This window comes from Agelaius phoeniceus, chromosome 8 (genome assembly GCF_051311805.1).
Source record: "Agelaius phoeniceus isolate bAgePho1 chromosome 8, bAgePho1.hap1, whole genome shotgun sequence".
In the NCBI taxonomy this organism is placed as follows: domain Eukaryota; kingdom Metazoa; phylum Chordata; class Aves; order Passeriformes; family Icteridae; genus Agelaius; species Agelaius phoeniceus.
The window spans coordinates 32,513,174-32,540,580 of NC_135272.1; the positions used below are offsets into that span (position 1 = coordinate 32,513,174).

A 27,407-nucleotide genomic window follows, 5' to 3' on the forward strand; every position below is an offset into this window, starting at 1 on the left:
TTGATACTATTGTGGCATGAAGTTCCAATGTGGTAAGCCACATCTTATTTTGATAACCTATAAAGCATTTCCTAAAACCATGTTTGTTGATTAATTAATTTTTCTTTGTAAGCCCCAGTCTAGGAAAGTAAGAAGCTGTAGAGCTAAATTGTGTGGCATGTTTTAGTGCTGGAGAACCTCAAAGCAGAAGGAGAAAATAACCTTAACTTCCAGTCAGCTAACAGAGGAATATAGGTGATGGAGAGAGATTATGTGCCCAGGGTGTCTGGCACAGACTGATGGGATGGCCTTATGTCCCTGTGCACATACAGGGCCTGTGTGTTCTCAAGCACTGGTGCCAAGGGCAGGTGAGCTTGGGTTCCTGGAGTGGCTCAGTGTTGCACTACTCACAGCAGAGCTGGGGTCAAGGGCCACTGCTCTGTGCTACTACTGCTTCTTCTGTCAAAGCAGGTGGAAGAGCACTGATACATCTTTATAAATTTAATTTCTCTCCAGTGTTTGGTTTTCCTGTTTAAATGCACTATGTATTCTGCCTTTTTTTTTTTTTTTGCTTATGGTGATCCAAAGCTTCTCCATATTCCTTACTTGTCATCTGTGTGAGAGCCATAACCACTGACTTCAGATGAACATGCTTTAAAGATCAGGAGTACAAAGTTACATCTTTATTTGGAGATTTGTACAGAAAAACAATCCAGTGGAATAGTTAGAAATGCAGTCCAAGGCAAGGAGCTAAGTGCACAGAATGGTGTAATAAAAATAATCCTAAGAATCAGTGGATCTCCAGCCACTCAAGGGGAAGCAGGACGGGTCATTTGCCGGTGAACCGAGGCGGTCGCTTCTCCCTGAAGGCAGCCATCCCTTCCTGACGGTCTTTGGTGGGAATATTCTATGTGAGAAAAAAAATAAAACAGAGGTATGTTTTCCATTTCCAACTCTGATATGTTTTTAAGTCCTGACTAATTTGGCAGTAGCGGCGTAAGACTAAGATTGCTTTTCTTTTAATGATACATAAAATTCCATGTTTTGCAATTAGGAAAAAAAGAGACAAGGTTGCAGTGTAAGTTTGTAGAGTAGCTCACAAACAAAGCACCTAAGAAAAAACCCATAGATCTATATAGGAAAACAGTTTTCCCATAATCTTCATACTTCATCATCTTAAAATAGGCTGAGAGACACATTATATTGTAGTATTGTAAAACCCTGTATTGTTCCATTAGCTGAGAAAGGTGAATGCTCTCAAAACTTGCCACAGTGAACTTCAGGAGGAATTATTTTGAATTTATTAAACTAAAACCATTTGTACAGCTCATTCTATAACTAACATACAGTTGTTCCTTTCAGGAATGAATTCTGAAGGCAGATTACCTGGGCATAACACATCCCCTCAATAGCCATCCCTGATGCAATGTCAACCTGGGAAGGAGAGGAAAGGTGTGAGGTTTGTCTGAAGTACAGCCCTCAAAGCTACTCCAGAGCTCTCAAATCAATCAGAGCAGTCAGTCACTCTCAAACAGTCATAGTAAGTGATCTTCACTCCAAATTACAAGTACAGTATTACTATCTGTAGGAAAAAAAAAAATCCTGCCATTTTACTTTTACTTCTAAAGAAATCTTTTAAAACCTCTGAAATGTTTTTAAGTGTCTGATAAAAATTTTATAACTCATCTGTTCTAAACATTTTACTGTAGTAATTTGTAAGAGCTGCTAGTCTTTTCATTCACTTCAGTATTTAAACAAAATAATTATTACCTCCATTCCTTTGTTTATTGCCAGTTTTCCCATTTTCACAGCAAACGGTGCCTTTATTAAAAACAAAAAACAAACCACAACAAATACTTTAAAATAATTAAATTCACATTAATTTATAACAGATTGATTGTTATATTATTATTTTGCTCCAAATGACATCTTAGTCTACAGAAATCTGCAGTAAGTTAATAAGTATTTTATAAAAATCAATTTGGTGTTGTCTGCAGTTCACAGATGAGCACGGTGTGAGTTTCAATGTCCTGCAGGTCTGTGTGGCTGCAGCTGGGGGCTAAACCTGCCCTGTGGGTTAAGCAGCTGGATGTTAACACTTGTTCCAACAGAAACTGCACTCACAAAAAGGAACAGACTTAAAAAGGCTTAAAGATCAGGAACCAAGACTTCAGTATTTCAGAGAAAGGAATTTCAGGTGTTTGTTTGCTCTCTTAAGGGGAGCACAAACACTGTGTTTACATTGGTCCCATGAGCAATGCACTTACCTGGGGCAGGATTTCTTTAGCCAAAGTCAAAGCTCTCTGGTAAGCTGCATCTCCCTCGCTGTTCTGGGGCACTGAGTGATTTACCAGCCCCATGGAGGCTGCCTGTTCTCCATCAACCTGTCTGCCAGTGAAAATGAGTTCCTTGGCAAGGCCTATTCCAACACATCTGGGCAGGCGCTGGGTTCCACCTTAGGACAACGGGGAAAACACCATTTTCCATTTCTGACAAATGCCTCACTAGTATTTTGTCTCCTTATAAAAGCAAGAACCTTAAAAAATAAAGGGATCATATGTTTTTTTAATAACTACAGGCTGAAAATGTTAACATTTTGAGAGGCATCTGAAAGACTTCAGTATTTTGATAAAAAAGAAAAGGTATAAAGGGACTTTCCTACATTCAGAGTAAGTCTGAGACAGAACTCTTGATTCATAGATCTCTTTCGTGACTGTAAGATGCTACTTCTAATTTACATTCAAAACACTTCAAGTGTTCACGAACACACTCTAATGGCAAAATATTTACAATACAGCTGAGAAAGTGAGATTTAATGAATATTAATGAAGGTTTAATGAAGGTTAAGATTTAATGAAGGTTACCTGCTCCAGGCAGAAGTCCTCGTGTGGTCTCAATAAGGCCCATTTTAGCTGATGAAGCTATAGAAAAAAATAAATGTAGAGTTAGCTACATTTTGATTTGTATAACTAGAAGTTTTCCAGATTGGACTGATCAATAAAATTAGAAACTGTCAATACTGAGCTGGAACTCCATTTCTCCAGGTAACCAGAAAATCTGAATACTACAGTACTTACTCCATATCTGTCTCAAGTCTGCTTACCCCAGTGTAGCAAATTTAGCTGGAAAAATGAACCTCACGCCCCTGCTAGATAAAATATAATGGATGGAGGCACAGAAACAGAAGAAATAAGTCTTCCAACCCAAACTGATTTAAGCTGGGAAGGTTAGATCTGGCTAGAGTATATCTGATCCAGTATTAAGTTACTATAACTATTCAATCCCACTAATAAATAGTTTTCTAAAGGAATCCTAATCTTACCTAAAAATAGGTTTTACTTTTTAAGCACAGGAACTACTTTCCAAATAACTAAATGTCACCATTTCTGTACAACCTTCTCTAGAATTTCTCTCAAGCTTCTGGATTCCATTAACAATCCCCTGTCACGTGTGTAAGTTCTCTTTCAAATGCAGCCATCAGTTACCAGGAGGTTGCTCCAGTGAGCAGCACAAACCTGCCACGCGGAGGTCACAGGCCAGGGCCAGCTCTAATCCGCCACCCAAGGCGTAGCCATCGATTGCAGCGATCGTGGGCACAGGCAGGGCAGCTGCAGAACAGAGCACAGATTGCACAGTTGTGTTCCACAAGTTCTGCTTCACATGGCTCTGGAATTTAAATCCTTACGTTCTAAAGCTTTCAGTTCAGAATTGCTCAAGGACTCGTTTTCTCCTGCCACAAATTTCTTGGCCTGGAAACAGTAAAAACTGTCTTCTTGCACTTCTGCCTTCTTTGTAAGAATGCAAAACATGCTTCTTCCATGCAAAGAAGCTTGCAAACAAAGTACTGCAATGCAAAACAGGATCAATCCTCTCCTTGCAAATTTATGACATGAATATTCATCTGTTGCAGTTAGTTAAACAGCCAAAGAGAAGACACCATCCCTAGGCCCTGTCACAACACTTGGTTTTTGTGGTGCTTTTGTTAGCCAAGGCTCCTGAAAACAGTAAACACTGTTTAACTAGGTTACCTCATAGCTGAGGAGCTTGATGTACCTGGAGATTAGCTTTTTTACATACTCAGGCAGCTGAATGCAAACTTCTGAGGTGAGCTGGTTCTCTGTTGTAACCACCCCTCTGACTGCTCCTGTCATTTTTTAAAAATTACTGCAATTCTGATTGGTATTTTAGACAGATTTGACTTCGGTACTTCTTTCTAGTGAGAGCAGAATAATTCATAAATAGGGGAAGAAAACTCCTTGCAGAAGCTCATATTCATTTTGCAAAGAAAAAGAAAAGGGAGGTGAGGGAGTTCTAGATAACAACCCCCCCGACATTGCACAAATCCATTTAGCAAATCCATTCAGAGATTCAAATCCATGTTCTTAGGTCTGTGCCACATTTTGAGTGTTTCTGAACATGTACTGGAAATGGGACAACCAACACAGCACTTGCCTCCCAAGCTTTCCACAGAAGTGTGGAATAAATTAATCCTTTCTTGGGGCAGGTATTTATCACATAGGTGTGTATGTGCTTTATTGTGCATAAGAAACACATCTTGTCCTTGGAGGGGCAGCAGGATGGGATTTAATTCTAATTGGATCTTTCTTTCAGGCATAAGCTGAAGCCATTTGGAAAGCTACTCCTATGTGGATAACCTGCTGGTTATCCCCTCCTACAGCATTTCTAAATGTTTCACTACAAGTGGTCTAGAATAGATTTTCCAACTGATGTAATCCTTTTACCTATTTCATCCATAAGATTTCTCAGTCTTCTAACAAACTCTCCAACTTCTGCATCATCCATCTTTGCACGTTCCTTTAAATCTGCTCCTAAATAAAGGAGAAAAAGGTTGGAATCCAGGAAAAGACATCTGAAATGTTCCCTCCTGTCCCTCTCAGAGGACAGACCATTTAAAAAGTCTGGGATACAGCATTCCAGTTAAGTAAGGTCCATGGAAGTTGGAGTGTGGACATTTGGGCTGCAGCAGTAACGAGAGTTCCCCTCTGTGCCCTTTTGACATATTTATTTTAATTTCTTTTAGCACTCATTTCCAAGTGCATGATCTGATTGGCACACAGCCCTAGGAGCCACCACATTTTTTGAGAATGGTTTGCAGAGCCTTTGCTACTGACCTGCACAGAACACTCCTTTCACCTGGCTCTTGAACACCACCACCCGCACCTGCTCATCGAAGCGCAGCTGTTCCAGGGCACTGAACAGCTATTGGGGAGGGAGTGCACACAAGAGAAGAAAAATTTTAGGCATGTGGATATACACTGAAATGATAGCAAGTTCCTAATCTATGCTAGAAGTGTTTTGGGTTTTTTCCCTGCAGGTGCCAGAAAATTCATGGAAATCATGTCAGTAGAACCTGTGGGTTTTTCCACTATAAATTCAGAATGACGCATTTCCCCATCTCTTTTTTCCTTCCACTCATAGATGAACCTTTGCTGTATCTAAAATTCCCTTCCTGTCCAGGAATGAGCCAGACTTTCTATAGGCTGTGTCATCCTTGAACAGATCACCTGCTAAGGTGTGACAATGAGTATGCTTTTGTTGTAATGACACAAGTAAGGACATTAACTAGCATCTGAGTTAACTTCAATAAATTAACTTAAAGTAGCTAACTTAAATAACCCAGATATCCCTGCCCACATCTAAGGCAGTAACTGTTACATTCTGTTTTTCTCAAGGTTCACCTGTCTTGTCCCAATCATCTGCCCTTCATCATGAGATAAGGGGTTTTTTTTTTAGATTTCCCACAACTATTCTCACTGCAGTTAGTTATTGATCATGGTTCCAAACACACTCACAGGCCAGGCCCATACTCACTTCATTTACAAATACTTTTCCCAGTGAATTTCTCGCGTGGGGTCGGTTCATTAGGATTTCAGCAATACCTTAGTAATAGGAGACAATTTCAGTTATACTTCATTTAGTTCTCTGACACAGTAATTCAACTGGGAATAATATCTGCTTATGCTGCATCTTCTCCTTCCTGAAAATGCATATAAAGTATATTCTAAAACAATCAGTTATTTTAAAATTGGAGGTGGCACACCATGTCTACAAAACTCACTTATGCAGAATAACTGTAAATTCAGTAGGCCTGTAAAAGACTATGAGGAAGCAGACTTTTAGAAAATGATCAGGACATCCAAGAACATATATCTTAGAATCACTGCAGAAATGGGGAAAAAAAAAAAAAAACAAACAACAAACCAGAGCTCAAATGGTCCATCTTAGGTTTCTCCTTTGAATGTTATTTAATTTTTATTGTACAGTCTTGCTGTGTTCAAGTACATTCCCTAATGAAGGAAACCATCCTCTTGGGATTGCTGTTTGCATGAGAACAGCACAGACAGGTCACACTCAGTTCATGTTCCAGAACCATTTTGAAAGTGAACTCCATTTAATTTCAACATTATAAGCTCATCAGCAGAAAGGACTCTACTCAAAGTTCCTAAGTCCAAGCAGAAAAATAAAACCACAACATCTACCTACTTCTTAGCACATGTGATTTGTAAATTATTATCCAATGGCTTCTGTATGCTTTGGAGAGAAAAAAAACCAACATCTTCTGTTTTTTTATCTGGACTTCTGCTCACTTCCCAAGCCTTAACATTGGAAGATGCTGTTGCTGTGCTGTAGGTGCACAGCCGTACCTTGCACCTGCCTTGCTTGGTCTTTCTGCCCTGCTGGAAGGTCTCTGTTTATTCCTCTGCCTATGGCCGTGGCCAGCTGCTGAACCAGAGATGTGTGGCACTGGAACGGAGACACGAGTGAACAGCGGGAACCAGCAAAGGAAATGTACAGCTGGTAACTACCTCATGTCTTTGTAACCCGCAAAATACCAAGAACTGTTTATAAACTCCTGCAACAGTTACACAGAAAGTAAATCCCGGGCAATCTGAGCCAAACCTCAAATTACTTCGTGGTTCTCATGGATAAATGTGTCAAGGTCCTGTCCTATCTTTATCACTGCTGTTAGAAAAATGTTAATGCTGTTAGAAAAATCTAAAGTATGCAAACCAGAACTTCCTGCGTTGAGGTCGCATGTACACATAATTTTAGGGGGAAAAAAGTATCTAACTATTCATTCTGCAGCAGCGTTTTGAAAAACAGCATCAAGGCATTACTGAAAGCAGAACAACAAGGAGCGCCCCGGGCTCGGCAGGGCTGTCACCCACCGTGTGGGGGGACACACGGCCGCGCTCACGCCAGGCCGAGCTGTTTCCGCCGGGAACGGCAGAAACGGAGCCGCGCTCCGAGTCCGGCACTCACCGCCGCCGGCCGCCCTCAGCAGCACCTCCGCGCCCCGCGGCGCCCCGGCCGCGCCCGCCCGGCCCCGCGCCCCGCGCAGCGCCGCGGGCACCGCCCGCCACAGCCGCAGCATGGCCATGGCCGCCGCCGGAACCGGCACGGGCCGGGCTCCGCCTCCCGGGGAACGGCCCCCGCCGGGAGCCGGCAGCGCGGGCAGCCCGCTGACTGCAGGGGAGCGGGGGAGGAGCCGCGAGGTGCGAAACAAGGGCGCCACCGCAAACAGCACCGTCAGGAGCTTGGCTGGAGTTGGCACCTCCTGGGCGGGGTGCAGCCAGGTCTGTGGGAGGCAGGAGGTGATTTGCATTCTGCCCGAGCCGTGGAGATCCCCAAGGATGACGGAGTGAGGGAAGGGCGAAGTTGAGTGGATGAAGGGTCAGATATTCAGGTCTCTCTGTAAATAAATCTGTAGGTAACAAGCAGCATTTCAGAAAAAGAGAAGGATCTCGTCACGTATCCATCCCAAAGACAACTCTAGAGGAAAAGAATTACAGAGCCACAAGATCAATTGGGTTGGAAAAGACCTCTGAGACCATCAAGTACTGTCTATGACTGATCACCACCTTGTCCCCCAAACCATGGCACTGAGTACCACGTCCAGTCTTTCCTTAAACACCTCCAGAGATGGTGACTCTCTGCCCAGAGCACCTCCCTGGGCAGCCCATTCCAATATTTTGGCACCCTTACTGCGATGAAATTCTTCCTAATGTCCGACCTAAACCTCCTCTGGTGCGACTTTAGGCCATTTCTCTCATGCTGTCCCTTGTTCCCTGGGAGCAGAGCCTGACCCGCAGGGTGAGGAGCTGTGGAGAGCAGCAAGGGCCCTCCGAGCCTCCTTTTCCCCCGGCTGAGCGCCCCCAGCTCCTTCAGCGGCTCCTCACAGCACTTGTACTCCAGACCCTTCACCATCTTCACTGCCCCCCTCTGGAGAAGCAGCGAACTTCATTGCACGTCCGCTTTGGGAAAACGTCTGCTAATCGCCGGGATGGGGGAATTCAGGGGGATAAGCAGGGATGTTTGTAAGACCGGCCATGGCTGCGCTTTGGGCAGGGACACCCGGCCCGTGCCGCAATGGAGGCGCTGCGCCTTTAAGGGGCGGGTCCATGGGGCCCGGCCCCCGGGCGCTCGCTCCGCCCCCGCCCCGGTGTCGCTGAGGGCCCGTGGGACACGGCGACAGCAGCGGGAGAAGCAGGGATTGTCCCGCCGCCATCGCCATCATGCAGCGCCGGGTGTTCGTAGTGGGCGTCGGCATGACCAAGGTACCGGCACCCGTCTGTGCGCGGGGGGACACGGCCCGCGCCAGGCCGGCCTCGCCGCGCCCCCCGGCTGTCCGCTGAGGGGGAAGTGCTGCGGGGGAAGTGCTGCGGGAGCCGCCCGCGCCCTCCCCGGCGCGGCTGGAGCCCCCCACGGGACGCGGTGGCTCCTCGGGAGCGCGCTGGCACAGCCCGGTCCCGGCCCGGCGGCAGCGGCTCCGCTCAAAGTTCACCCTCGCTCGGGTGCGGGGGAGGCCGGACCCCGGCCAAGGTGAACGTGGTGCTCCGCAGAGCGGGTCGATACAGCAGCCCTGCAGCGGGCACGGTGTCCCCGTGTCCCTGTGTCCCCACAGCCGCTGGCCCTGGGCCCGTCCCGGGACAGGGCTCAGGGCAGGGTCTGTCCTGGGGCCTTTCTGTTCCTGTCCCTGGGGTTCCCGTGAGCGCACGGTTCGCCCCGCTCAGCTCCTCCGCAGCTCCCCGGGAGCAGGTGGAGCCAAGTGGGGCTCCTCTCCCAAGTAACGAGTGATGGGACAAGAGGAATTGGCCTCAAGTTTCCACAAGGCATGATTAAGGCTAGAGTTAGGATTAAGCAAAAGTGCTCTGCATTTTCAGGAGTGGATCATCTCAGTTACCACTTGAGCATGACTTGAGGAATTGTCAGGACTCTTCTCCTCTCTGTTAGCCCAAGCAGTATCAATACAGACTTCTACAATGACCAACTCGCCAACTGTTTTTTCTTATGACCTTTGCTGTGTAGGTTCTCTGTCTAAATGAATGAAAGGAGGCTCTGCAGAAAGTACAGCCAAGTGGTACGAATGACTGGAGTCAGGGACATAAGCAGAAGGAGGCAGCAAATTGACTTTCATAGGCTCACAGGGGACATCAAATAATTTGTAGGATTATAAGTAGTTAGCATGAGGATTTCTTTTAGCAGTGACACTTTTTGTTAGTGATGTAAAAATGCAAACCACATGTACTTGTGATGGTCTCTAATGAGTTACACTGCAAAGAAAATAGAAATGTCACCTCTACTCCAATGTTGAGAAGTAAGGTATGATAAATTCTCTACAAAGAACAAACATTTTCTTGTTACAAATAGGATTGTAAGAAAAAAAAAAGAAAGAAAAAGTGTAAGGGAAGTATTTATCAGAGCTTCAATGAATATTATGATGAATTGGTGAAGATTACAGTTATTCTCTGTCCCACCCACAGGCTTTGGACAGGATTATTGTCCATCTCCATAGTCATGGATCTTCTTTAACAGTGACCAGAAATGGCTCTCAGCTCCCATAAAGTTGCACTATTTTCTCCTTTTTGCCATTGCAGGGTCTGGCAGCAGCACTTGGGAATTGTAAAGATTTTGTACATGCACTTTTGGGTCAATGAAATTACATTTTTTTTGCATTATTTAAAACTTATTTCTAAATTAAATCTAAAGCTTTTAAATGTACCAATTTGAGCAAAATATGAATTAAATCTCACGGTGATTTATTCTCAGCTTGTTTTCCTTCCTTTTCTCTTGCCAGTTTTCAAAGCCTAGTGAGAAGTGTGCTGATTATCCTGACATGGCTAAGGAAGCAGGTAATTTAGTAATAAAGCATTTTGGTTGATTGCTGATGTTTTTTTAGGTCTTACAGCCAATAGTTTTATTACACACGTGAAGGAAAAGCTACTGTTTAATAAATAGATACATCTAAAAAACAGATTTAAAACTCAGACCACTTTCAGCAAATCCATAGCTGACCTGTCCAGGTCAGCCCTTCCAGGCTGAAGTCAGCAGGATAGCTTAAAACTGGATTGTGCACTTAAATAATTGAATACTTACCTATATTATTGAAAACCTACTCTCATTGGGATGAACAACCTTGGGCATGAGCACAGAAATGATTGAATGAAATTTTCTGATAGAGAAGCTTGTTCAGAACTCAAAATACTGTGAAATTGTCCTTATGAGAATGAAGTTGTCCTTCTGAGGTACAAGACCATATTTGTACCATATAATAAGGAATCTCTACAACTCTCATTTGTGAATGCAAGACTCATACATACTACTCTAGGTTTGTTTGTTGTGGTTGTGAGAGCTGATTTTTTTTTTTAATTTTACCTTAAATTTTAAACTTTTTTTCCAACTTTTAAACTTTTTTTTTTTAGGCCAGGCAGCTTTAGCTGATGCTGGGATTCCTTATTCAGCAGTGAAGCAGGCATGTGTGGGTTATGTTTATGGTGAGTATTGTTTGATTGAGATGTGACTTCTGCAACAATTGCAGGCTGCTAGGTAGATAAAGTATGAGGAATGGCATCAAGAAACTTTCTATTATGGGGAAATCTATTTCTGTTCCAAAAAGATTTTCCCATTTACTTTCCTTCTGGTTCTCTATTAGCAATTGTGTTGTGGCAACTGAAGTAGAGTCAGTCTGCTGTGGTACCTAGAGCAGCTCCCAAGCCTGGGACCCTTCTGTCCAGTCCAGTTATGTCCCTTTGATTCACAGCCCATGAAACAGAAACAGGACAAACCTTTCTGGTTCTAAAATCTGAGGAGTTTCATCTTGTTTCTGAGGTTCTTTACTGTGGATACCTGAGAGCCATACTCGAGGTGACAGCTCAGAAGTTCAGGATTACAGTTTAATTGGTAGCATTGCACATACTGGCAGCAAAAGCAGAACTTTTGTTAGTTTGTGCCTTATTTTAATGTTGTGTTTCCTTTTGAAGGTGACTCAACCTCTGGGCAGAGGGCAATCTACCATGGTCTGGGTCTAACTGGCATTCCCATCATCAATGTTAACAACAACTGTGCTACTGGAGCCACTGCTTTGTTCATGGCCAGACAGCTTGTAGAAGGAGGTGGGTTGTTCTGCTCTGTGACCTCAGAGATGCAGTAGGATGGTGTATGAGGGTGTACCTGTCTTTTCCTGTGTCATGTCCTGAGTATGAACCTAATCAGTTCTGCCAGTTAAGTGTTTCTGCAGTAACTGTTTGCAGGAGTGCAGAACAAGTGGCATTAGAGTACTGCAGGCACTAAAAGAAGAATCTGCTGAAAAGCTTAGCTTTTTTCTTTTAGCTTGAAGTTACTTCAAGTGTTTAACTACCATGTTTTTGGAAGGGAGGGGAGAGAGCAGGCTGACAGACCTGCTTTGAACCATCAGATTAGTCTTTCCTCCTATTTTTGCAGTTCGTTTGTGGACTTTGATACTTTCTTGCACTGATGCTGATGTTTCTGTAATGACAACCATAGTAACACTGTGTATGATTGTTTAGTATTTGTAACTGAGACATAAATGCTTGCTTATCTATGAGAGTTGCTGTCAGACAGTTAAAAATAAACTCCAATGCTGTAGTGATCTTTCACTCTTAGGTATCGATATCTTTGTATCAATACCTTGTCCATCTTAATGTAACTCTTTCAAAAATGAAGGAGGAAGGAAGAGCAGCTGGCAGGTGTTTGTGTACATATCTTGTAATGGATTAGTTGTTAGTACCCAGTGTCTTTTATAATCACATTGTGCTTTAAATAGCCACAAATTTTATTTTATTTTAAGGTTTGGCAGACTGTGTTCTGGCACTTGGCTTTGAGAGGATGGCAAAAGGATCTCTTGCTTCAGGTGTAAGTGTCTGAAACACTTGATGTGTTTCTGTTTGTACATGAGATGCACTTCTTCCTCATTCTCTGAGATGTATTATCAATAACACCACTTGCTTTACTGTGTTCCTGTAGATGATGACAAAAGAAACCATTAGTTTGATCTAAATAATCTTTTAGTGAGTTCTGTGATTCTGATGGCAGCTATGACATACTATAAAAAAGAAATTCTAAAACATCCCATGCAAAATCCATGTGTCATGTTTGTTCTATTTCACCAAGATTATGTTAAAGGCTGGGTTAGTGGGGGAAAAGGAAAATACCAGATAAAATGCTGAAGCTTTGAGTAACTGAAGTGTCTTTCTCAACAACAGCAAATCAAAGAAAGATTCTGGCTCTGCTGCTCTGATGCTTACTCAGTTGACATCTTAACACACTCTCCCAAAAACTGAGGGCTTCTTGACTCTTATTTGTTTTTACTGGAGAAGTGTGTGTGGGTTTGTTTGTGTTTTGCCTTAAGGCAAGCAATATTAGAGCCCATATGTCATTTAACTGCAGAACTGCCAAATTCGATAATATATTCAAGAGGTTTGGGGGAAAAATGTTAAATTTAGCAAGTGATAAAAATGAGAAAGAGTTATCTTTTAACATGTTTTACAATATTTCATCTAAGCTTAATTGAAAATACTACTAGAGTATTAATTTTATAACTTGAAGCTATGTAAATGGTAGGATTTTAAGTGAGGTGAAAAATACCTAAAGTCCCCTGCTGAAAATAGTGACTGTGATTAAAATCATGTAGCAGCGATTCTTGCCATGAATCAGTGCAGTGGTTATAATGTCAAGCATTTTCTGCTTATTTCCTTTTTTTTATAGCTGGGAAATTATCTATACTTCTGATCATGTCTCTGAAGTGCAGCATACTGCCCAGGGACTTATTAAAATATTAGAAAAACCTATCATTTGTTTGAAATCTGTGACAGTTTTGTGATGATGTTGGGAAAAAAAAGAAATTGTCAATTGCTTTGTATTTCTGTTTTCAGTTTGCAGACAGAACTAATCCTATGGACAAACATTTGGAAATTATGATAAATAAATATGGCCTAGCAAGTGCTCCAGTGGCACCTCAGATGTTTGCAAGTGCTGGCAAAGAACATATGGAGAAATATGGTCTGTTAAAATACATTTTTTCATTGTCTTCTCTTTATGAAGTGATTTAAAAGTAATAGGATTTTGTTTTATGAAATGATAGCATTAAGGTTGCATAACTCCCTGCATTTGATCCCTGTGCCTTAGGATAGGTAGATGGGCATGGGGCTGAACTGTTTGGCAAAAGCTGTTGGGTATTTGATTTGATTTAATACCTAGTACAAGGCTGCTGCCACTGCTGTTTGCTACCCTGACCAGACAAGGAAATTGGCTCCAAGGTAACAGCCTGGCCTGTTGTGCATCTTTTATTTGCACTTTTAGGCTATTATACGAAAAAAAATATAGACTTAGACTCTACAATTTCACTGCAGCTGTTTTGCACTGATAGGAAAATGATCATTTAAGTTTCAGTAGTAGAATAATACATCAAATAAAATGCGCTTCTTTTCTGTGTTTTTATGTGAGACTTAAATATGCAAGTGGGTTGTTCTGTCAGCTGAAACTCAGCCATGTTTAGTAGTCTTTATCTAATTTTGAAACCTCAGGTGAGATCTAAGGAAAGTCTTCATAAGAATGTGTCTCTTGTAAAGATGCTTGTAAAGGTCAGATTCTTATATGACACAATATTTAAACTGTTATGTCAGCACTGTTTGAGCAAACAAAGTATTTAAACACAGGGTTTTTTTCCCCTTTTCAGGGACAAATCCAGAATACTTTGCGAAAATTGCATGGAAGAACCACAGCCATTCAACCAACAACCCGTGAGTCACGTACTCTGCCTCCATAGTCAACATCCCTGCTTGCTAAAAAAATTCATTCACAACAAAGTAGTATTTTTAGAATATGTTCAGAATATTTTCAGCATATATTCATTAATATGGAATGAGAAAAGAAATCAATTATTCTAGAAATATATGAAAAACGAATTCTCTATCCAGTGCCTTATACTTTGTAAAGAGAGCTCTATAGCTGCCTAATAATGTGATATTGGTATGTGTACTGCTCAGTCTGAGATGGCACCTGTGTGTTTCCCTTAGGTATTCCCAGTTCCAAAAGGAGTACACGTTAGATGAAGTTCTGCATTCTCGCAAAATTTTTGATTACTTGACTGTCTTACAGTGTTGGTAAGGAGAGGACTTTGCATTGTGAAATAGATCTTGATGTTAAGACAAATATGGTAGGACATCTGTTTAAATAAAGTCTGTTTGAGTGTTAATTATAATTTACAGATTGCTTTAGGTAAAACTTTTTATAAATAAATGTGGAAAATCTGAAATGACAAAACACTAGGTACTTGCTCTCAGTGTAATACAGTGAGCTGAAAGAAGTTTTGTACTTTGGGGTTCTAATGTAATTATGTTCTTTTACTAACGTGCATCCATTGCTGTTAACTGTTAATTCTTCCCTTCAGCCTTTCCTGAGCACTCCTGGAGGGTGTATATATGTTTATATATGTTTATAGCCAAGTAGAAGCTTTGATTTGTCCTAAATTGAAAAACCTTAATGACACATTTCTATTTTGACGTAATGATTTTCAAATGTCTGCTATAAACATTACTGAAAGTGTCCAATAAGCACTGATGGAATTTATAGTTTCAGTGGTAGCAGCCAAAGAAAGTGGAGTTTTGTTTGTTGGGTTTTTTTGTATGTATTAAAAGATAAATCTATGGAAGATCAACAGTCTAATGAAGATTGACATTACTGATTTAGAACAATAACATCATTATTTTTCTTTCAATCAGTCCAACATCAAATGGTGCTGCAGCTGCAGTTTTGGCTAATGAGGAGTTTGTGAAAAGGCATCAATTGCAGCCAAAAGCTGTGGAAATTCTAGCACAGGTGATGGCAACTGATTATCCAAGCACATTTGAAGGAAACAGTTGTATGAGGATGGTAGGTTTACAATTCTGTATTCCCTGGTACTCATTGGGGTGGTTTTTCTGAGGTTTTTTGTTTATGGTTTTGGGTTGGCATTTTGTGGGGTTTTTTTGTTTGATTTTGGGTTTTTTTTAAGTACCTGCAAGTCCTAGTGATGCTATAAACATTTTCATGTCAGTGAGCAAACATATTATGCTGTGTGGTGAATGTAAAATTGATTTCATTTGGACAGGTATGGAATAAGCAAAGAGTATGATTGTGGAATGATAATAAGTAACTTATAAATAGGCTATCAGAAACCTAGTTTTTAACCAATTATTTACAGGCTATTTTTTAAACAACTTTACAGCAAAAGAAAATTCCTTTAATTTTTCTCTTTATAATAGTAATGAAATTTAAAACAGGTGGATCATAGAAAAAGGTAACAGTGCAATTTGAGGATTTGTTTCAAGGCTGTTGGTCTGAGTCATGCAAAGGAACAATTTGGGTTGTGATCAAGGTTAAGGAAATAGAGGATATTCCCCAGAAAGGTTTTGCATGCCAGCAATAAGCCTTAGAACATGTTATTTCTTTCTAGACAATTTTTATTGTATGAATATCAAACTCTGACATGTGATGCATTAAAATAAATCAGAATACCATCTCCTTCTTTCACTGACCAGATCTCTAGAAGCACAGTTAAGTGTAAAACTTAAACTGTGAGCTATACTTCTGTAATGATATTTTAACATAGAATTTTTCCTTTTTTTTCAGGTTGGCTATGACATGACTAAAAATGCTGCACAAAAATGTTTTGAAAAAGCAGGGCTGAAACCTACAGATGTTGATGTGATTGAACTTCATGACTGCTTCTCAGTTAATGAGTTCATCACCTATGAAGCTCTGGGACTGTGTCCAGAAGGTAATAGCAGCAATGGAGATAATTGTTTTATTAAAATGGAAAGCACCAAGAATACCCAAATTAAGAACTCCTGTGATCTCAGTCTTAGGCCCCTTTTTTGGAGCTGCATTCTATCATAATCTTACCCCAAGATTTCCCTCCATCTGTGTATTTCCTTTTAAGAAGATAAATATAGGACAAGAATTGCCTGTGGGGGGCCTTAGCCAGTCACTGATCTTTGAAACATCTTTGCCTCAGATTTATTGGCAAATTGTCAATGTGCATCTAAAGTCAAGTGTGTAACAATGCTCAGATTAGTTTGATGTCAGTGAATTTGCAACAGATTCAATGGCAGCAGAATTTAGCTCTGTGTCTGTAAGTAAAATCATTAAAGTTTTCTGCTGAAGAGGGTTTTTTATGATTTCAAATAAATAATGCATTGAAATGCTATTTCAGTTCATGATGTATTTAAATTGTAAACATATTCTTGTTTTGCAAAGATTATCATCTGATATTATCTTTCTCTAATTTGTTTTTAACTAACTGTGAGGAAATACCATATTCTGGCACTAGGTGGTATATTAGGTCTGAGCTTTCTTACTGAAACAGACATGGAACTCCAGGAAGGCTTATGTGTTTGCCTTTTAATATCTGCATTCTACTGTCATTTTTGCTGACAAAATGCAAAAATGGTAAATGTTTGACATATTTAAACAAGTGCATTAAGCTCTTTAGGTTCATTCCTTTAATTGATGCAGAGTAATCCTGGTGGTACTTGTCTATTTGACTAATTAGCCTTGTGCATGGTTATTTAATAGTGCTGCTCTCACAACCCTTTGTCAGTCTGGCCTTAATAGTATATGAGACTTATCTTGGAATGATAGATAATTGGGCATAAAGATTAATGAAATGGCATAAACCACTGAGGATTTAGATGGGCAAATCTAACCTGGTATTCTCATTTATTGGCACCATGGAGCCATGACAGATCTTTTTACACTTCAGTGTTAATGCAGGCTGGAGAAGCTGGTACAAGAATAAATGAGTAAGAGCCTGGTTAAAAGGGAGAATTGTCTGTAGTCTGGAAAGCTAAATAATTCTGAATATTAGTCTTCTGAGTGGTTTTATTCACTATTTTGATGTCTTAATACAGCCCAAGGTACCATTAGTCGGCCTTTGTGGCGAGGGTTTGTGTTCAACTTGGTGCTCACATTCAAAGTCCTGGGGGTCACAAATTACAACTTACAAAAAATGTAATTATCACTGCAGTTTCATGAACAAAATATAAATAGCTTCATTATACTGATTACATCATAATGCTGTATACACCAACAGAATAATTCAGCTGCAAATTAAAAACAACTTTTGTACCAAATGCTTCTCTTCCATGTTATGCTTTCTCCAATGGTATGAGCAAGTCTCATTAATGTAGTTTGGCCAATTTTTGCTCTTTGTAAAAGATGAGCTGTAACATTTCCTAGGGTTTGACTGACATGTAGCACCTCTGGTAAGTTACAGGAGAACTGAAAAATCACTTACAAATACAAAAAGAACATTTTTCTTACATGAATACTGTTTTATAGGAAGAGCATGTGACCTGATCGACAGAGGAGACAATACTTATGGAGGAAAATGGGTTATTAATCCCAGTGGTGGGTTGATTTCCAAGGGACACCCTCTTGGTGCCACAGGTATGCAAAACCTTCATTTAATCACACCCATTAGATAAGAGATACAGCTCTTGAGCAGGCAGGTGCTTCCCACCTGTGCTTGAAATGTGAGGGCCTCAAAGCTTCTTCCCTCAAGTCTTCTTTCCAAATAATCCAAGTGTTGGAGCAGGGTTACACAGCTTAATCTTCCTAAAGAATTGCTCAATAGTACAGCTTCTGAATAATATTTGAACAACTGTTCTAATATGATGTCATCCTTTAAAATTCTGGTTTTGGAGATTTTTCCTGCCTCTGAATAGCCTGTACCATTGTTAGCTGTACTAGAGCCTATTTTGTTAAGTCTTGGATGTCAAAATATTTATCTGATGTTTATAACAGAAGCTCACTTGGTCACCATTTCCCAGCAACATAGGTTTCCCCTTTTTTTTGTTTGTTTTGGGTTTTTTTTTTTTTCCTTTCTTTAAACTGCTGTTCTTGTTTCTAAATGAGTTGGCTCTTGGACAAAATGTGTTGGATTTGTGAAGACAATTCACCCTCCTTGGGTGAATTTGGAAATGAGAAGTTATCAGAAAACTGGAGAAGATGAAACCTTGTGAAACCCCAAATCTTAATCTAAACAGTTGTAACTACAATATGCAGTTAAGTGTGGGGGCCAGAGGAAGTGTTAGGAAACTTTGGAGGAAAAGGGTTCCAGATAATGAGACTGTGGATATCTGTAACAGAGTGAGAGTATTGCATTGCCGGGTTTATGTTAATTTTTGTCAGTTACACAGTGATAGAAGCAGAGGCACTTTGTGCCATTCTTGCCTCTCCAGTGCCATGGGATGGAGGAAGAGTCAGTAAAATGAAGAAAATGACAAGTCTTAGCCTGTCAGCTTCATTTCCCTTGCAAACACTCTTGAGGCCAGTTACATGCTAAGCAAGGGTCATGTAAATCCTCTGAAATATCCAAACCATTGCAGGGCAGGCTGTACCACAGTGCACACCTCTCCTTGAGGCTGAGAGAATGTGAATGAAACCTGTTCATTCTCACCTAGGACTGGAATTTTAAAACTTCTTAACTTCTTCATAATGTGTCAGTTGGCTACATGTACAATTCTGTACATGAAATGCAGATTGCTTGTCTGCCTTGTCCAAAGACCTGTGCATTGTCCAGGGGAAGGGAAAGGAAGGGATGGGGGAAAGGAGAAAAGTGTGAGGAATGTGCAGAGAAGGGCAATGGAGCTGGGAGAAGGTCTGGAGCACAAATCCTGTGAGGAATTCCTGGGGGCACTCAGCCTGGAGAAGAGGAGGCTCAGGGGGGACTTTCTCATTCTCTCCAACTCCCTGGAAGAAGGGTTGTAACCAGAGGATGAAAGGATACAGCCTCAAGCTGTGCTAGGGAGGTTTAGGCTGGACATCCAGAGGAATTCTGACACAGAAAGGATGGTTAAACATTGGAATGGGCTGCCTGGGTGGTGGTGGAGAGTTGAAGGAAGGACATGCTGCACTCGGTGCTTGGTCCTGGGCTGGTCTCAATGGTCTCGGAGCTCTTTTCCAACCGAATGAACTCCGGGATTCTCCCGGAGCGGGCCTGGCTGCAGAGAGAGCTGATGGCATGGCAGAGGGTGAACATAATCACAGAGTGTCAGGGCTGCTGGGCAGAGGGATTCCCCTTCCTTTGGGTTTCCCAGGGACTGGAAACATCCAGTTCTGTGAAAAACGCCAATCACTTGTTTTTAAAATTCTAAAAGTTTAATAGTAATAAAATGGTTATAAAAATAGTAATACAATTAGAGTAATAATAATTTGGACAATTTGAATTAGGACAATATGAGACAACAAAAACAAAGAGTTACAGACAGTCTGGGTACCTTTTTCTGGGCAGCACGAGCCTGAAAAAGGACACACGTTAACAAAGGATTAACCCTTAAAAGCAATAGCCTGTTGCATATTCATACACTTCATACATGATGCATAAATTCCATTCAAATACAGGATTCTGTCTGGTCAGCGGTCAGCTTCTTCCTCTGAATCCTAACAGCGCCTTCGAGGCGGGAAGAAGTTCCTTTCTTCTGATAAGAGGGCAAAAAATGCTTTCTCTCTGAAAGATTTAGATGTCCTGTGGCTGCTACCTCGCTGCGAGTCCTTTCTTTAAACAAAGTATCCTACATAGCATAGTTTCTATTTTAACATTTTTTATAACCTAAAACTATATTTCACACACTACTTAAGAGAATTAATACAGCATTACTTTCTAACACAACACATATAATATTCATTTTACTATTTGCAAAAAGCCAGTCATAAAATGCATGCATTTTTCACCAGTTCCCTAGCTGGGAGTTTCCCAGAGCCGTTCCCGGGTGCGCGGCGGGCAGGCCGCGGGCTGAGCCGGCTCTGCGCTCGATGTTTCAGGGCTGGCGCAGTGCGCGGAGCTGTGCTGGCAGCTGCGCGGGCTGGCGGGGCGGCGCCAGGTGCCGGGGGCGAAGGTCGCGCTGCAGCACAACCTGGGGCTCGGCGGCGCCGTGGTGGTGACGCTCTTCAGGATGGGCTTCCCCCGGGACAGCAGGTGAGCCGGGGCTGACACACGCCGGGGGCTCGCCCGGCACGGGGGGAGCCGCGGCTGCGCCGCCAGGCCTTCCGGAGCGCTCGGCTGGAGCTGCACGGAGCGCGGGGAGAGCGCTGCCGGCCCAGCCTGGCTGTCCTGCTGCCTGCGCCCTCACGGCTTCGTTCTTTTGGAGTTATTGCCGCTGTAAATTAAACACTGCTGTGTTCCTGCAGCACTGCACGTCTGTACTGAGGTTAAAATTCACACACTCTCGTGTCACATTGAGCACATTGAGAGTTATTGAAAAGCTCGCACCGGCTTGTAGAAATGGCTCATGTGGAGCCATTCCTCAATGAGGAAGAGCGATGTTCCGAGGAAAAAAGCCACCAAATAAAAACCATTCCAAGAATAAAACAAGACACATTAAAAGCGACTAATTGAAACTAGGTATCTGCCAAAACCAGCGAGACATTCATGGGAACAGAGAAACCACTGCTTTCACTGCTAGAATTGTTACTGGTTTAGCTCTGTGAAGGATTGCTTTCAGCCCTGTTTCATGTGATACTGTAATTCCTTAGAGTTCTGGGCTGTTACTCGCTACAAATTGAGCTCTTGCAATTGTAGCATATTTCAGAATGGGAGAGCACTGATATGAAGGTGTCTGCATTCTGCTAGAACCCAGTGCTCAAATGGACAGAAATTGAGAGAAAACACTTATAATTTATATTCTGGTATTTCAGGGGACACTTACGATACAGTTCCCTTTACATTTTCAATTTCAGCTTTCCTTAGAAAGGCATGGTTATTGTGGGTGTTACGGCTTTTAAAGCTCAATCCCAGTGCTTTGTTTTCTCTGAAAACCTGTGAACAGCAGAATTTATCATACATGGCCTTTCAGAAAGAAACACACCCCTCCCTCCCAGCTGATATTTCTAACATCTGTTTCAGCTATACCTGTGCAATTCCTGGGAGGTGACAATATAGCCTGTGGAAGAGGTGATGAGAGAGAAGCCACTGAACTTTGAAGGGCTGCAGCAGTGATTTTTTGTGGTGTCAGGAGTGATAATTCTGTCTCTTTTTTAATCCATAAGAGGTTGTACCATGTGAGGAAAAATATGTCTTCTGATGGATTCTCTTCAAACATGTTCACGTAACTTGTCAGTGGGTGTTGGTACAGTTTTACATCTGAAGGGAAAAGGCTGTTACAGGGAGTACACCTTTTCCCATTGCTTTGAGCTTTGTCTTTAAAAATACTGTCACTTCATGGAAAATGTTGCTATTTCTGTATCATCAGCCTTGAGGTGCTGCTAGAAGTAGTCCTTCCTGTCAGAGAGAGCTTTTCATATACAGATAATATTTCTCCTGAAGAAACTTAAGTCTAATTTACTGTAGCTCATTTCACCTTCACTGGTGTTCAGGATTTTTAAAATACTGTTTTAAGTACAACTCAACCCAGAAAAATCTTAGCAATGCTCATTTCATCTTATCCTAGAGAAGCTTAAAGCCCCTTAGTTCTCCCAAAGGCTCTGTGTGGGAGATCCCTGACACAGGGAGTTGCACCAATGTGTGTCAGACTTTGGAATGGAACAGAGCGGCTGATGTGCCCCTTATGTAACTGAGTGATGATGTGCATTGTGAAATTAAGGGAAAGGTGGTGAAACTCCATGTTTATGGAGATCCTTCACACCAGTTTCCTACAATACAGTCACTGGTTCCAGATCAGGCCTGTGGCTTTAGTAATAGCTGATAAGAACGTGAATCAAGACTTGATCAGTTTTGCATTAGTTTTTGAAACGGTTCTGCTTTTTGTTTGGTGGCTTTTTCTGAACTTTACAGTGTCCATCCTGTTAGTACAGCCTTGGTTTATTAGCAAAATGGATGTGTCTCCTTAGACAAGACAGGGTCCACTCTGGCCACCCTGTCACACATCTGCAGAGCAGTGTCACTGCCACCCCAGTAAGCTCCAGCAGCATTTCCTGAGCAATTCTATCACTTCAGCACTATCAACCCTGACCACAGTTCTGGGCTCTGCTGCCAAGAGGTGGTGATAGCAGGGAACCTGTTCCTCCTGCTCCTTAAATTGCCATTTCTTAGGACATTTCTCTATACCTTGGCTCTGTGTGCCCCTGCAGGAATCAAGAACTGGGTTTCATATTGCTATCAGGCCATGCAGGGTGATTTCTCCAGAGTATCAAGAATAAGATTAATGATTTACTTCCATTGTAAAATTAATCTTCAGTTCATCCACACCGAACACCCAGATATCTGGAGTGATTGTAATTCAGGCTATCAAGAGAGCAAGCTTCACTTTGATACCAGAGTTGCTTTGTACTAATGAAATGTTCCATGCTGGTGTTAGGCCCATTGGTGATCATTTGAAGACGTTGAAAATGTGATTTCAAGTGTTTAAATTAATGGGGTTTTTGTTTCAGCAATGGCCGCATTGCAGCTGTGCCTCTCAGTGCAGCAGTTGATGGATTTAAAGCACACCTGGTCTTCAAAGAGATTGAAAAGAAGCTCCAAGAGGTATCTGGCTACTTCTTTTACCTACAGCAGGATTTTAATTGATAACAGAATGTGTGTGAAGCCTGTTGGGAATGTATTAGCATCCACCACTTCTTTGGGACTGCTCATTGAAATAAATGCTATAGATTGGATTTTGTAATTTTTACAATTCTTTGTAAAAGAAGCCTTTTACACTCTGCCATGATTTTAAGTCACCTTTTTCCCAGATAGTTACTACCTGCATAAGGATACTTCAGTGGAGGCAAGTTTAGATTATAGGTGAGGAGTTTGCTAACTAACCAAAGAACTTTGTGTTTGGGGTTAGGTGCTTGCCTTTTAAGTGTGATTAGGAGAAGAAATTGCATTTTGTCAAACTCATGTCAGGACAAGGCTATTAGGACTATTTTTCTTAGTTTAATAGTTTTCAATATAGATAGTCATAGTTTGAGGTTTTTTGTTTGTTTAGATTTTTTGATGGTTGTTTAAATGATGCCTAGTGGGAGGAATAGATATTTTTATGTTAGTAGAAATGGTGAAGGTTTTTAATTACTTTTGTTAAATTAAGACTAACTGAAAATTATGTTGAAGTAAATTACTTTCTCATTCCATGGCCATTACAGGAAGGAGAGCAATTTGTTAAGAAAATTGGTGGAATCTTTGCCTTCAAAGTAAAAGATGGTCCTGGTGGGAAAGAAGCAACTTGGATAGTAGATGTGAAAAATGGTAAAGGCTCTGTGGCAGTTAATTCAGGTCAGTGCTCTTTTATTATGTCATTCAGAACACACATAAAACTAATGAATACAGACTCATATTCTGTTCAGGTTGTAGTCACCTTGAGCAAAAATTATGTAGAGCTACCTTAATTTTAAACTTTCTAATTACTGACACTTTTAATCCATGGTGTTTCAGCCAAGAACTAAACAGCTTCTACTCTGAATCTGTCTGGAGATAATAGTGTATTTTCTTAGAGGCTAAGACAGATCTGTGATATGATTTCACAGGAATCAGAATGAAAACAAAAAAAGTGAAAATCAAACCTTTGGGATTTTGTTGCTCTCACCTCTTAAAATTTGGGCCAAAAATGTAATTTGTAGCTGTTTCTTCAGTTGCTTTGTTGGAGACACTGGTAGGCAGTAAACTGATCTGCCTTGTCAAGTTACTTCTCTGCAGGTAGTTAAACAACAAAACTTGATTGGTTTCAGTGCTGTATCAGCTGACATAAACTTCCAGTTCCATTTTGAAATAAGAAACAGACTGGGTGGTGTTGGGGAGCCCCATCAAAATATTGAGAACACAAGATTTGTACCCTTGCCATGAAAATGTCTTGTCACAAATCTGAAGTCACACACCCTAGTAATGAAAATGAAAAAAAAACAAACCCAAAGGCAAGAGCCAGTCCTCAAAATCTGATATATGCATGAACCTGCAACACAAACTTTTAATTAAAAACATGATGGGGATTTGATTCAGAAATTCACTGTTATGTTATTACAAAAAGAAGACCACAGTCTTCTGTTGCATGGGCAGCAATTTGTCAAAGATTTCAATCTAATAATAAGATGAGTGAAGGAAAAGATGTGTGCAGATTTTAGCCCTTTGGTTTACATATAAGTATTTATGTCAGAGTTTATTAAAACAAATTTTCAGCTTACTTTAGTAAGAAGATCCTAGAAACTTCTGTACTTGAAAGAATTCAAATGAGTGCTTTCAGAATGCACATGTTGTTCCCATGGAAGGAGAGGGCAGGAAATGCCTGAAATGTCAGTAATGAACATCTTAAGAGAGTGTCCCAGTGGAAAACTCATCTATTCCAAGCTGATCTTCATACTAGCAAATATAAGCTTGATAAAGCTGAAAAATGCTTATCAGTGCTTGCAATGAGCATTCTGTCTGGATACAGGTAATTGTTATTGATTTTCAATGAATTAATTTGCTTTTCAGGAAGGCCCATCTTTCTCCACTGTTGAGGTGCTCTGTGCTACAAGGTGGCCCAGCTGCCTCTTGCTGGTATTGTTTTAATGGCTCTTGCTTGTACATCCTTCAGATATCATTTGCTGACCTGTGGTCTGAAGGGATGCTCCACACAGTTGTAACTCCTCTAAGTGTTTCATTTCTGAGTTTGAATCTTCATTCTTCTCCTGTCTTGCAGATAAGAAGGCAGATTGTACAATCACCATGGCTGACACAGATCTGCTGGCACTCATGACTGGCAAAATGAACCCTCAGACAGTAAGTACAGCAAAGATTACCTGATCAGGTAAACCAGGTTTGGTTTGTTTTGAATGTGCTTAAGTTTAAATAATTTGAATGTTTTCATCCAAAACTGCCATGGCTTATCTGAAAAATGACAATTCTTGGTGTGCTCTGAACACATCACTCAAAGTGAGATTCATCAAGAAGGACAGGGATGTGTGTCAGATAGCCTGCAGGGGTGTGGCCTGTGTTATATCCCAGAATATAATCCCAGATATAATAGTGCTTGGTTTGCAGAGAAGAGGCAATCCTGTTTTTGCAACATGCCATGAGAAAGGCCCACATTCCTTCTTTCTTTGGAGGGCTTTACCCCATAGCTGACATTAGTGTAAGGAGTCACCTTGATACTGAAAAGTAGAAATTGAGCTGAGCATCCACTGAATGCCTGTCATTTTTTGTTGTTGGGTGGCAAGTTTGGGGGGGTTTTGTTTGGTTGATTAGTTTCATTTTTTTTTATTCCTCTATGCACCAAAAGCAGTCATAGTGTACAAGTAAACCAGATGTTTAAGTTAATTTTAAGTTGCTGTTCTGTGCTTCCAAATTTGAAGTGCTCTGGGTAACTGTTTCAAGATTTTGGTCTGGTAATCATGGGGTAAATTTTGCAAACTGAAACATGTCTAGGAGAAGTTTTAAGATAAAACACATTATAGAAATGTTGTAATATCCATGTAGAAAATTCAGAAGCAACTCCAGCTTTACATCTACATTTTGGATATTCTGGTGCATGCAGTTTATCTCCTTACAAGGTCTGGAGGAAAAAATCCAAATTTTCTGCATGTCTGCTTTACAAACAGACATTTGTAAAATTGAATTGATCAGGAACAAAGCCAGTTGAGGCTGAGGAAGATTGAGCTAAGAAATCAGTTGTGGCACTACTGTCACTGTGGCTTTATAGTCTGCAGTTGAATTCATGAGCTTGTCTGCTATGAGCAGTCACCACCCAACCATGGGCTGTTCTGCCTGCTCCACGTACAGGCCCATGGCTGTGATAATCTGAGAAACAAGCAAGTTTATTCTCTTTAGGTATCAAAAATACAATACAGCTTCCTCAGCTTGCTGTTCTGCAGTCAGACAATACATTTATTGCTGGATGTGAGGTGCCAGAACTGTTGGAAATACCAAACTGCTCATCCATAATAAGCCATAACTGTCTGGAGGGGTGCATTTGGGATAATAGGTTGTATTGCATTTCACAGAATTTCTCTTTCTTTTCAGGCATTCTTTCAAGGCAAATTGAAGATTTCTGGGAACATGGGCATGGCAATGAAACTTCAGAATCTACAGCTTCAGCCAGGCAAAGCTAAACTTTGAGCTCAGTAGAGTAAATAGTCAGTACTTGATATTCTTGACAAAAAAGTAGAATTAAACTAGACATTATCAATAATATGGCACAGCCTGGGTTTGATTGGACCTCTCTCACCTAAATTCTGTGGTCAGAGACCTTAAATCTCTTAACAATTTCCATCAGTTTCTCTATGGCTGAGCTTGAGGCACTAACATTTAAAATGGTACATGGTGGGGCTTTGTGACAGCTTTTGTTCTAATCAGTATGGACAATTTGTAAAAATTAGAGCTGAATTAGGCTGCTTACTGTTGTTGAGATTAGGTGGGTAGGAAGAGAGGAAAGTTATAAATAGTTTGGCATATCAATGAAATGAGTTGCATTTTATAAAGGTTGTGATAGCAGATCATACAAATGCTTTCTGACTTCCATTCTCTCCAATTTGCTGCTGCTTACATTAAAATGATCTTGTAAAGGGGATCTCTAACATTTTTTTAGAATAGGAATTTGCTATAAAATACTTTTCTTATTACTACTTTGGAATTAAAAAATAAACAAAATATCCAGAAGTAAGCAGGAACTAGAATGCTGCTTTGAGGTTCACAGGATTTGATAATACTTCACCTTGAAAACAGATTAGATTTGCCAGGAGAGGGAGGATAACCAATATATTACCTGGTTTCTCCTGGTAAAAGCTGGTGTTGATCATGATGAAACTCTTGTCAGTTATGTAAAAGCTTTAAGTTCTGTTTTGGGAAAATGTATTCTGGTTGGAAGTTTAATAGAAAATTAAATATACTTTTCCTGTTCTTCTGTGTGTCTCTTGCTCAGATTTATAAGCGTGGATTTCATGTTAATGTACTGAACTGAGGATTTTATTCAGGTTGTCACAAAGGACACCTGCAGGCATCCACTTTTTCCTCCTCAGGCACTAAAAACTTCATCCATAAACTTCATCTCAGTCCAGGAGACACATCTCACATCCTCACATACTTGGGCTATGGCTGAGGAGCTTACACTGAAACTTTCACTTCCCTGGCTTAACGAAAGTAATAATAAAAGAGAGCAAATTCAGGCCAATCATTCTGCCTCCTGCTGGGAATGGTGACAGATTGCTGAGCAGTTAGAATG

General features: G+C 41.0%; 2 protein-coding genes across 4 annotated transcripts; one reads left to right on the forward strand and one right to left on the reverse strand.

The window, feature by feature from the left end:
• Nucleotides 1–640: 640 nt before the first annotated feature.
• On the reverse strand, nt 641–8,330 carry ECHDC2 (enoyl-CoA hydratase domain containing 2). Of its 3 annotated transcripts, none has more exons than XM_077182518.1 (10): nt 7,264–7,448; nt 5,812–5,879; nt 5,112–5,199; nt 4,722–4,808; nt 3,495–3,587; nt 2,844–2,900; nt 2,247–2,434; nt 1,750–1,800; nt 1,366–1,413; nt 641–886 (listed from the first exon to the last, which is right to left on the reverse strand). In XM_077182518.1, exons 1-10 carry the CDS (start codon nt 7,379–7,381, stop codon nt 809–811), a joined length of 876 nt encoding a protein of 291 aa, XP_077038633.1. In that variant the 5' UTR covers nt 7,382–7,448; the 3' UTR covers nt 641–808. The 3 variants fall into 3 exon arrangements, with proteins under 3 accessions (XP_077038633.1, XP_054494757.1, XP_077038634.1); XM_054638782.2 differs by lacking the exon at nt 7,264–7,448 and adding an exon at nt 7,170–7,218; XM_077182519.1 differs by lacking the exons at nt 641–886; nt 1,366–1,413; nt 1,750–1,800 and having other exon boundaries at nt 2,432–2,515; nt 7,264–8,330.
• Nucleotides 8,331–8,409: 79 nt separating this feature from the next.
• On the forward strand, nt 8,410–27,085 carry SCP2 (sterol carrier protein 2). Its single transcript, XM_054638013.2, has 16 exons — nt 8,410–8,558; nt 10,079–10,133; nt 10,704–10,775; nt 11,262–11,393; nt 12,089–12,153; nt 13,173–13,299; nt 13,976–14,039; nt 14,316–14,402; nt 15,021–15,171; nt 15,910–16,057; nt 17,620–17,727; nt 20,104–20,257; nt 22,669–22,762; nt 23,362–23,491; nt 24,891–24,970; nt 26,210–27,085. The coding sequence occupies exons 1-16, from the start codon at nt 8,517–8,519 to the stop codon at nt 26,303–26,305; spliced, it is 1,605 nt and encodes a 534-aa protein (XP_054493988.1). The 5' UTR covers nt 8,410–8,516; the 3' UTR covers nt 26,306–27,085.
• Nucleotides 27,086–27,407: the final 322 nt, after the last annotated feature.

Coding starts and splice junctions, on each gene's coding strand:
- ECHDC2 (XM_077182518.1), bottom strand. CDS start 7,381: ATGGCCATGCTGCGGCTGTGGCGGGCGGTGCCCGCGGCGCTGCGCGGG. Junction 4,809..5,111: donor GAAAGGAGTGTTCTGTGCAG/GTCAGTAGCAAA, acceptor TCCTTTATTTAG/GAGCAGATTTAAAGGAACGT. Junction 1,414..1,749: donor CAATAAACAAAGGAATGGAG/GTAATAATTATT, acceptor TCTCCTTCCCAG/GTTGACATTGCATCAGGGAT.
- SCP2 (XM_054638013.2), top strand. CDS start 8,517: ATGCAGCGCCGGGTGTTCGTAGTGGGCGTCGGCATGACCAAG. Junction 16,058..17,619: donor TCTGGGACTGTGTCCAGAAG/GTAATAGCAGCA, acceptor ACTGTTTTATAG/GAAGAGCATGTGACCTGATC. Junction 20,258..22,668: donor GGCTTCCCCCGGGACAGCAG/GTGAGCCGGGGC, acceptor TTTTTGTTTCAG/CAATGGCCGCATTGCAGCTG.